Source organism: Chenopodium quinoa, unplaced genomic scaffold, assembly GCF_001683475.1.
Source record: "Chenopodium quinoa cultivar QQ74 unplaced genomic scaffold, ASM168347v1, whole genome shotgun sequence".
Lineage (NCBI taxonomy): Eukaryota > Viridiplantae > Streptophyta > Magnoliopsida > Caryophyllales > Amaranthaceae > Chenopodium > Chenopodium quinoa.
Window position 1 is genome coordinate 1,452,646 of NW_018743327.1, and position 10,880 is coordinate 1,463,525.

Below are 10,880 nucleotides of genomic sequence, written 5' to 3' on the forward strand. Positions count from 1 at the left end.
ACTTTTAAAGTTGAATTGTTTTGAATGTTTTAAAAGATAGTCTTCGGATGTGTGTATTTGATAGTTGCCTTAGCCGTTTTCACGATGGCGGTAATATCTTAGATTTTCCTATTTTGAGTTTTAAAGAGAGCAAAACAGGTATTTTGAAGGAAAAAAATTTCTAGGGTGTTACAAATACACTTTAACAATTACTTACAAAGTAAAGATATAGTGTAAAAGTAGTTGGTTATATATACAAAATTTAAACTATAGACAAAAAATATAGTGCTTAGTGGCCGGTAGTGTAGGTTATGTAATCAATGGAATGATTGTGATATTTGATGTGGGTTATGCGGATGCAATTGGTGCGGGTCGATGGTTGGTGACTTGATGTAGTAGGTGGTTGGTGTGGATTGAAAGAATTATATAAGATGGATGAGAAAGAGAATTGGATGTAGGATTGTGGACAAATTATCAAATTCAATTGTAAAGCTATAGTAGATTTTCATTTTCAAATAAACGTATTTTCAAAAAAATAAAATAAATAAAAAAAAAATAGGTCGAGGGCTCGGGTTTGGTGAGTCTGATTTGAGTATTTGACCAGCAAATTTACGGGTGGGTACGGTTTCCAGCTGTATTGGACTTCGAGTAAAAAAAAATTGTTCAAAACCCAAAAAAAGGGGTTGGGTTTGAGCCGAATTTGGAGATGGTAAAAAATTAAAAAGTCTAGGTGCAACAAATTGGTGGGAGGAATTAGTATTCGTTGTGCTTGAAAGATTTGATGCAAGTCTAAGGGCCTGTAAGTATAAAATCTAGGAATTCCCAACATCTTCCATATTTCAATTCCATCTTAACAGAAAATAGAAATGGTAATGCTTAAATCAATGCAAGAGAATTACCCCTTAATCGATTCCATCTTCCTCGAATTTTGCGGGTCTCGTGGCATTTTCACTGGTAATCTTTTCTTCAATTTTCTCTCTCTTCAAAGTTATAAATTCATTGCTTAATTTGGTTTATTGCTACTAATATTACTAATTGGGTGTATATATAACACTGAAATTTTCCAACTAAACAAAACCCTTTATTAATTTTACCTTTTTAATATCCTTAATTAGTTGGAATTCTCCGATTTGCTGGGATTTTGTATTGCTATACATTTTCTGTGATACCCAGTGAGTTTCTTCAGTTGTTAATGGGATAATGGAGTTAGTAATGTGCTAGAAAGAACTGAAACTTCTGGGACCTTAGGTTTACGGTTTACCCTTTTCTGTATTAATGAAGCTCTGGAATATGTGGGGCTTGAGGTCTTCCTGTTTTCGAAACGTTTCTTATAGGCAGTTCATGTTAAAAGTGTATTGCTCTCCGTTTATTTTTTGTTGCAAAGTTTTCATTTGTTTGGTCGATGCATAACATCAACCATTTATAACATTATTTGCAAATTAAGTAATACAAATAAATTGTAAAAGTTGATAACATAGTATGCATTGAGATAATCTAATAGGAACCCATATGACCGTTTTTTTTTTTCTTTGTAAACTATCAAAGATGGTCAAGTATGGTGTGTGAATAGCGAAAAAGTTAAAGTGTTGCCATTGATAATAAATGGGTTGAAAGTGTTGATTAGAATCAGCCGATGTAATAGTTGGAAATTATGTTGCATTACACCTTGTCAACACTTATTAAAATCTTAATTTTGTTATTTGACAAATGCAACTTTCAATTTTTCTACAGTGGAAGATTTCCTAATTTCTGATCTGAATTCTTTGATTTCCTTCACTGAAAAGAAACCAAATCCAGAGAGATTGAAGCAGGTTTTGCTTCACCACATTAAAATAGCTTATATGCTTCAAACCGATGTCAGTTTTGTGCCTGTCTGTGATAGGGTGTAATGTGGGTGTATAGGGAATTGATCAAGTGCTTTCAATAGTTGATGGTCTTCATGGACCCTTGTTGAACGGTGTGGAGTTACTGAAAGATGCTCAGAAAAGTAAACAAACATTCCTTGCTTATGAAGGGTAAGATTTGAGCCTGAACACTCCCTTGTTATTCATTGTTGAAGAGGATGTTGCTTATTGGGGAGTCCTATTATTGTGTGTTTGTAGGATTGATCCTCTTCTACATGGAGTGCTAAGAGAGGGGTTTGTAACAGAACTAGTTGGACCGTCATCTTCAGGCAAAACACAGGTGAATCTTGCTAGCTTCCAATTTATTCTCAGTTGATTGTCTTGTTATTTTTTATACATTGCTAGGAGATATTTGGATGAGAGTACCTACTGTGAACATGTTGTAAACTTAACATTGGATTTAAACTTACTGCTAATGTTTAGGTATGTCTCCAAGCTGCCGCAACTGTTGCAAAGGAATACGCAAGTGGTGTTGTATTGTTAGACTCAGGAAATTCCTTTTCTGCACCACGAATTGCGCACCTTGTGAATCAGGCTTCATTTTCTACTTCAAAGCAGGTATCCCCCTTTTTTTTTTTTTGTGTGCATTGTTTTGTTTTGGAAAGTTATCTTTTGCAGTTACATGGTTTTGTTTCAGTGTAAGGCTGTTTTTGTATATTATGTTTCCTTGGAATGGTTACTTTCTGCTGTTTCGAGTGAGAAGTAGGCAATGCCTATGATCTTTTGAAATGAAGGACTCCTCCCATCTTGATATTATTCTTTCATTGTCTTAATGCCAATCCCTAGAAAATCAAGGATTTAACTATGATTTCACCAATAGACCTGTTCTAATTGTTGTGCCATTCACACCCTCTCTTCATGCAGCACTTGTATACTTGATTTAAGTGGATGTTTTGGGATATATGATCATAAGCCTACCATTCTCTTAGGAAATGCGGTTTTAAAGCATCTCACAACAGTAGCTATTTGACAATACTTTGTATGAGGGAGTATCCGAATATTATCGTAGGATTTGATGATCATTATATTTTTTTACTCAACATCTCTGTGATATTAATGACTGTTATCACTTGATACTAATTGCTAACATCTTAAATATTTATGATGTATCTAGTATAAACACATTGTACGATTGTTAACAAATTTTAAAGCTGATTTGCATCCTACATCTGATTTTATAACATTGTTCTAAATATACTTGCTAACAGAGCTCAGATTAACTTTGTATTTGCTACCTTCTGGAATCAGTTGATTTTCTCCAACTTTCTTGTATGTACTTGGCTAATATCCTTGTGCTATTCCTCTGCATTAGGTGCCAGAGCTCTTGAATGTTTTTATTCTTACATAATATAACATGCATGTATCGTTAGTTTAAAGCAACATATTTTAAATAGGATTACATTATTTACATATATACAAACTGGAGTTGAAATGTTATTGGTTAGTTTGCTTAGAATCTGTCCACCTGGTGAAAATTCATGATACTTATCGTTAGCTGAGTTAAGATAGAAGAATTAAAATCTGGTGGTTCACCCTGCCATGTGTTCGCATGCTTCTCTTGAAAGACAGACTTTAAAGGGCAGAATCCTGTTGGTCCAGAAAGAGCTATAGGGAAAATAGGCTGATAGAATGAGCAGATGAATTGGTTTGATTCTTCCAAGTCCAAAGTAACGGCATAGTTACCTCTTAAAGGAATTTGCTGGTAGAAGCACATAACCTGCTAAAATTGCAGCTTTCCCTCTCTCTCTGTGTCAGGCCTGTCAGCTTTAGATTCATCTTTTAAATTTTGTCCAAGTTTTCCAGGCTCAGTGCTTGCCTTATACCAATACCTTTGATATTTTTGGTTTTTCATTTGTTGGATAGACTGTCAGTATTGAAAAGTGTTATTTTTTCACATAAGACCTGAAAACATGTCTTGTTCTGGCTCAGTGTGGAAGCCTCTGATTTTGTGTTTCACCAAGAGTGTTGAAGTACTTGACTGAATTCATTTCGCACCTTTAATCAATGTTGTGGCCTCAGGGACATTGCTGTTACGTTTTGTAATTTGTACACAGTCAGGCAACTTCTTAATATTAGCTTTGATGATCTTTAAGTCTAAAGACTACCTTGCACTTATCTTGTTACATGATGATGTTGTAGGCCGATAATGAAGCTCTTCATATTGTTATGAAGAACATATGGTGTTACCCTGTATTTGATATCTTTTCCTTGTTCAATGTACTGCATCAACTAGAGTTGAAATTGAAAAACGAGGTTTGTATTGTTAGTATTTGCTTGCAGCACACTGCATATAAACTATTTTCTGATGGATGATTTTAGGTTTAATTTTGGTTTTTGGTAGATGTGTTCAGTGAGGTTGCTCATTGTGGACTCATTTTCATCTCTCATTATTCCTCTTCTCGGAGGCGGTGGTCCGTATGGTAAGTTTCTCTTGTGCAAATCGAGCATCTAAATTTTCTCTGCTTTTAATTTTGTTATGCTAGTTAGTTCTTTATGGTATGGTAATTCTTTTAATTAGTTCTCTGAATTTGAAGTAGGGTTTTGGGAAACTCAGGCTTGAAATGGTTTTTTCTAAAAAAAGGGAAAGACACCTAAATTTTTAATTCAGTTTGCTTCTCATGTGCCATATGCTCCGCACAAGATTAACACTTCCGCTATAAAAAGAAACATGCTAAATTATATCTTACATTCGAACTCTGTAATACAGGAGGCACTACTTCCTCTTCCTCATTTCTAGAAGTTAGGCGTTTACGTGGCATTGGCACTTGTTAATTTTCAACAGATATAAACACCACACCAATGCACTGGATATCTTTACTTACTCCTTGCGATAATACCTACTGTGGCTTTAGGCCGGTTTGTCTAGGTTACGGTAAACGTGAGGTTGAAGTTGCTGTATGTGGTTTGATGTGATGCTTTTCTATGACCAACTGTCCAACCCTGTCATCAGACACCGATGGACTTAACCTAATTGATAGACGAGCAATTTCTTGTGTTAAGAACCACTTAATTGGAGGGAGCCTATGGGCTATGGTGTTTTTAAAACACAGCAAACCTCTCTTATAAAGCTAAAAAAAAGAATCTGTGTTTTTCATAGTGACATTATTATGGAGATTATGTCTCTTATCCTGATCTTTCTCATCACCAGAATTTGTGATCTTATCTCTGTCTTTTTCATTACATACGCTTACCAGAGTTTTCTGTGTCTTTTCATTACCAGAATTTTGTGGTCTTGTCTCAGTCATTCTCATCACATACTCTTTTAATACAGTAGTTACTTATGAGGGTTTCCAATCAGATTGTTCATCAGTTGTATAATAGTCCATTTTTTGAAAGAGAATGAAAGAAATTTGCTGATCTAGGTCTCTAACATGGCTAAATTTTATGGGACAACCCAATGTTGACATTTGGTACTTTCAATAGATAAATTGCATATTTGATGGATTTCAGGACATGCTCAAATGGTTTCTGCTGGAAATTTGCTAAAGAAGATAGCCCACGAATACAGTATTTGTGTCCTGGTGAGTAGCACACTTGAATATGTGAAAACCTTGACATACTTGACCCTGCATTAAAAAGATGTAATTCCATAGCACTTGTATTGTCGCTGACTCAGATATATTTGATGGCATTTGCTTAGGTGACAAATCATATGGTAGCTGGAGAAGGTGGTTCAGCAAAGCCGGCTCTTGGAGAAAGTTGGAAAAGCGTCCCACATGTAAGGTTCCTCCTCTCTCGTGATCGAGAGACAAACACTTGTACCATCTCTGTTGTCAGACACCCATCCATGGTAGGTTTCTTTAAAACGATGTATAAACTTTTGGTTACAATCAAGCTATGTGTTTGTAATTTCCATAATGTTGTTCCCTACTCCTTGTTTCCCAGGCTGCTGGGAATCAAGCGAAGTTCAAGATTTGTGATTATTAAGAAGAGCTCAGATAGTGTAATGTTTATATACAACTATTATAATGGTAGCGTAAAACTCTTCGATGTCAATTTATGATATTATCTCAAACTATTTGTAACAGGGATGTGAAATGTTTTTGTATGCAATGCAAATATATGCTAATATTCGAATTCAGTACCAGTAATTTATTTTAAATTTTATTTTATTGAACTCTATATCCAAAGCACATAGGCTGTGTTCATGCTGATTTCAGTGAAAAAAGATGCAATCTACTCACCTCCTTACGTTGCTACCAGTGCCGAATTCATTATCGTTACAATCCGCAAAGGAAACTGAAGAGTACATTCAGCTACGTTCAATCAATTAATGATCCTTGAAAGTGTAATCGATAAAAGCTCAAAGAGCTGACGAGTTTGAAACTCCCTATCAGTCCATGGAGCATTCACATAAGTACTATACGTTCACATCTGAAGGGATGCATGTACATCACATGCTGTCGTTTGCAGATACTTCGTATTAGACATGCTAGTACAAGTGCAAAGAACTCTCATATTAACTTACCAATGAGAAGAGTAGCTTTGTTTAGCACCATCTTTTTATCAACTTGATTACCGATAACCATTAAAATCAATTGCTCAACATTAGAAGTTTGGAAGCAATGAACCAAAACATGCTGTGGAAGCCTTACTGACTACGGACGATTCAATGGTTGAGTTCCATGGCTGAGTTCCTATTAGTTAACCTTGTGATCAAGAGTTTAAATATTGTGCAAATTATGAGTCTATATTCTTAAAACCTTTAATTAATCACATGAAATAAAAGTCAAAAAAGAAAGTCAGGAAAGTATGTGCCATGTCAGGCCCGCAGAACAGCAAGTGCAAGGTGTTCCTTTACATAGAACCCCTTTAAAAAGGGCCCCCAATTTAAAGGGCCCTTTTTTTTTTTTTAATTTCTTATTCTGTTTTTTTTTTTTTTTTTTTTTTTTTTTTTTTTTTTTTTTTATTTAAAAAAAAGGCTAAACTTCCTTGTTTATAACGCCAAGCAAGCAGCATACTATGGATTTTCCTCATTATTTTCCCTTTTTTTCAACCTTCCATATTAATTTTTCCAATTTTCCAAATTCCTCCATAATTACATCAAGGATTTTCAACGGAAAAAAAATAAAATTAAACTCAATCAAATTCAAATTGTTTTTATTCCAAAACAATGACAATGAGAAATCAATTTCGATCTTTCATAATTATTGTTAACAAATGATAATTATTTTATTGTATATATATATGGGCTATCTTCCATCAATTTTCAATCATCTTCATCTATTCTCAATTGATACAAAGTATAAAACAAATTGAAGGTTTGAAGCAATTTCAGTTCTTTGCATTGTGGTCATCGAATCGTTTAAATGTAAATAAGTTTTTTTATTAAATTTTTCTGGTTTTGATAATGAATTGAAGCAATTTTTAATAGTATTTTATACACAAGTTGATCTGTTTATACTATTGATAATCTGTTTATAATAAAAAAATTGCAAAAAATAATCCCAACTTTGCTCCATTCATCCAAAATAATCCCAACTTTTGATTATTTTTTAATAATCCCAACTTTATACTATTTCCGCCCAAAATAGTCCCAATCGGTCATCCAACTTGCTATTACAAGTTACTGGACATCATACGATAGGTTAAAACATAATGAAAAAAAAAGAAAAAAAAAAGACACCAGCTTCTATTCCATCATCAACCTCTGCTGGTTTAGGAGCTTCCTCTAATTTTGGAAGCTTCTATGATCTTCCCTTGACTAAACTCTATTGCAAAAATTTTCCTAAATTCAACACAAACAACTCCAGTTTAATGATCAATTAATCAAAACAATCACTCGACTTTATAGTATCATAAATCACATAACCTCAAGAATCATTAATTAACGGTTTAAAATATATTTAACTAGAAAAAAAAAACAATTAATTCGTCCAATCTAACCTAAAGCATGAGAAATCAAAGCTTAAAATAAAATTGAATCTGATAATTTTGTCAAAATTAAACCAGATTCAGTCGCCATTGTTGGATAATTGGATGAAACAATAAACCGTTGAATTTTCCAACAAAAGTAGAGAATTGAAGAGAAAGAAAGCGTGGTGGAGGTTGCGGTATGTAGTGGTTATGGTTTCGTGGTGTTTTGAGGTGAGGAAATGGTGGTTTAAGGGGAAGGGAGAGGGCTGACGGCGGGAGAGGGGAAGGGACGACGACCACAAGGGTAGGGGGGGGGGGGGGGAGGTGGTGCCTGCCAGAGGGGATGACCTGAGGCGGTGTGTGGGGATTTGGTGGTTTTTTTTAGTTAATTAGTGCTAAAATAAAAAAAATAAAAAAAAACTTGTTTGATAGGTCACCGGTCACCTGGAATTGTTTTGAGCGGATAAAGTATAAAGTTGGAATTATTAAAAAATAATCCAAACTAGGGATTGTTTTTGGCGGATGGAGCAAAGTTGGGATTATTCTTGTTAATTTTTCCTTAAAAAAAAGGTACCCCCTCCGTGTTTTTTTAAGTGTTACAGTTTGAGCGGCACATAGTTTTAGACAATTTAATTGACTTAAATAAAATAAGAGGTAAGTGGGGTAGTTGACGTATTAAAAAATTGTAAAAGAAAAATAGTGGGGTTAATAGTTTATTGAAAAGTAATGAATGTGACAGGAAATATATAATAAAAAAGTAATAGTGGATTTGGGTGGGGGACTGGGGGGCCATAAGAGGAGAGAGATATAATATTTTAATGTAGTTTTTTGCCAAAAAATGAAGTGTAATACTTAAAAAAACACAGTCGAAAATAGAAAGTGTAACACTTAAAAAAACACGGAGGGAGTAAATCTCTTTTGATAATCAGTTAATTACGTAACCTATTAATTTTTAATAGTATTTTAAAGTTAAATTTGTTTTCATAATCTGTTTTGATAATGAATTGATAATCGTGTAAAGGTAAATTTGTGTTGATAATCTCTTAATTACATAATAGTAATAATTATTGATGAACTATATACACTTTGATCTGTTTGTACTACTCTGTATCTAAGAATTTTTTTTGAAGGTCGAAATTCTAAATAAAAAAAAATTCTAGATAATTAAATTATATAATTTTCACATAATTAAGGGCCCCTTTTTCGATTTGGAACAGGGCCTCTAAAATCATTGCTACGATTCTGTGTCATGTGGCATGTGAGCTTGATGGTAGGAGGAGAGAGAAAAATATAGAAATATTAAAATATGATAGTTGAGAGTCCACTAGAAAAGAAAAAATTAGTAAAATATTGTAAAAGGTTTTCAAAAAAAGGAAATGGAGCAAGTAATAAAATACGGCTACAAAGGAAAATGGAGCAAGTAATAAAATACGGAGGGAGTATTATGTTATACAAAGTATAATTTATGTGTTCTAATTTTGTTAATTCTATATTAGGAGAAAATACTCTATTAGGTTTAATTAAGGAAATTTTGTCAACAATTACAATTTAAATAACCACTTTTGAGAACAATTACGTAATTTTTTTTTTATTTTTTATTTTTTTGAAAAACTTACTTCAAAAATACAGAAAAGCTTAAGTAGCACTACCACTTTTGGTTATATAGCAAAAGTCTCTGGTTGGTGGGGTTTACTTTATATGAAAAATACACTTTAATAATCCCAACTTTGGCTCATTTACTTTGAATAATCCCAACTTTTGATTATTCTGCAACAATCCCAACTTTCACTTGTGTTTTTTTCTTCAATCCAAAAAACGAGCAACCTGCTGAACTTGTTTTTTTTTTTTAATTTTTTGATATGCCACGTGTCAAGCATTAAGTGGTTTAAAAATGAAAATCAAAAACATAAAAATAAACTAAAAAAAATAATCAACAAACCCCCTCCCTGAATCCCTTTACCAGCCCCACCGTGAACGGTGAACCTCTCTCCTTCCCAGCCAAGGATTGAGCCGTCGCCTTGAACCAACCACCCCCGCCGACCCCCTCCACCATTGGGCGACCTCCACTGCAACCCTCCCCTCCCTAAACCCTAACCCCGACCCGCTGCAACCCTAACCTTCTTATTATATCCGCTGCAATTAACACTCAGGAAATTCATCAAAAATACTCAAATCTTAGAAGAAGAGAAAGCCGGAAAACGATAATCGATGATATCCTTCAACGACGATGCGACGTTTGATTTTGGAGTGGTTTTTGATTGGTTTAGGGTGACGTGGGTTTCGATTTTAGGGTGAATTCGAGTGGGTTTAGGGTAGGTGGGTGTAAGCGTCGTTCGAAGTGCGCCTACATTAAAGCATGTATGAATATGCTTGGCACTCTTAGGAAGTGGGAATTGACGTATACGATTAGGGACAAGGAAACTAGGGAGCCGCCAACAAGTTTTTAAGGAACTTGTAAACCGTTCACGGATCATAAAAGGCAACCACGAATAAGGGACAACGAAAGCAACAACGATTGACCCGTGAAGGTAACACCCCATTCATAATCCATGATATTACTAACTCCATATGGTTCGGAACCACGAAAGGAGGATCGGGGATGATGGTACGAAGTGAGTCATGGAGTCACATTCGCCCGTATTGGCATCTACTCGATTCTTATAGTGAAAAGTGATTTCTGCGATCTCAAAGGCATACAAACAAAGATTCAATTTGTTCCAAACTATTATTATGCTAAATTGGTCTAATATTAATGAAACATATAATTCTATAATATTGTGATAACTTGATTTAATAACAAGATTAAAAGGAACCTAAACCGGTTGTCCAAATTATCTTATTAGGCGTGATTTTCAATTACATATTCCCTTTAAACATGCAATATGGTGATCAATAAATAATAATAGAATAAACATTAATATTGGAAGCAATTTAAAAATAATAGCGTTAGTCAAATCAAATATAAAATCAACCTAATCATGATACTAGCAATATTAAAATAAAATAAGAGTAATTAAATCAATTAATCACTCACATTCTGCGCGTTCCTTTAAATTGCTACATCATGAATAAACTGTTAGTAACTTCAATAAAAAAATATAAATCTGATGGAAATTAAATTAAATAAAGTTAGATTTGATT

At 34.0% G+C, this 10,880-nt stretch overlaps 1 protein-coding gene across 3 annotated transcripts; it reads left to right on the forward strand.

The window, feature by feature from the left end:
- The first annotated feature begins 314 nt into the window (after positions 1-314).
- Positions 315-5,910, forward strand: LOC110737378 (DNA repair protein RAD51 homolog 4-like). Of its 3 annotated transcripts, XM_021917734.1 has the most exons (10): positions 318-933; positions 1,711-1,790; positions 1,882-1,994; positions 2,082-2,163; positions 2,307-2,441; positions 4,023-4,136; positions 4,225-4,303; positions 5,334-5,404; positions 5,524-5,673; positions 5,769-5,879. In XM_021917734.1, exons 1-10 carry the CDS (start codon positions 846-848, stop codon positions 5,808-5,810), a joined length of 954 nt encoding a protein of 317 aa, XP_021773426.1. In that variant the 5' UTR covers positions 318-845; the 3' UTR covers positions 5,811-5,879. The 3 variants fall into 3 exon arrangements, with proteins under 3 accessions (XP_021773425.1, XP_021773424.1, XP_021773426.1); XM_021917732.1 differs by having other exon boundaries at positions 316-933; positions 5,524-5,910; XM_021917733.1 differs by lacking the exon at positions 4,023-4,136 and having other exon boundaries at positions 315-933; positions 5,524-5,910.
- The last annotated feature ends 4,970 nt before the right edge of the window (positions 5,911-10,880 follow it).

Bases quoted from the DNA above. Each gene is read 5' to 3' on its own strand.
- LOC110737378 (XM_021917732.1), top strand. From the start codon at position 846: ATGGTAATGCTTAAATCAATGCAAGAGAATTACCCCTTAATCGATTCC. The intron at 934-1,710 runs GTAATCTTTTCT...ATTTTTCTACAG, and splicing joins GTCTCGTGGCATTTTCACTG to TGGAAGATTTCCTAATTTCT. The intron at 5,405-5,523 runs GTGAGTAGCACA...GCATTTGCTTAG, and splicing joins AATACAGTATTTGTGTCCTG to GTGACAAATCATATGGTAGC.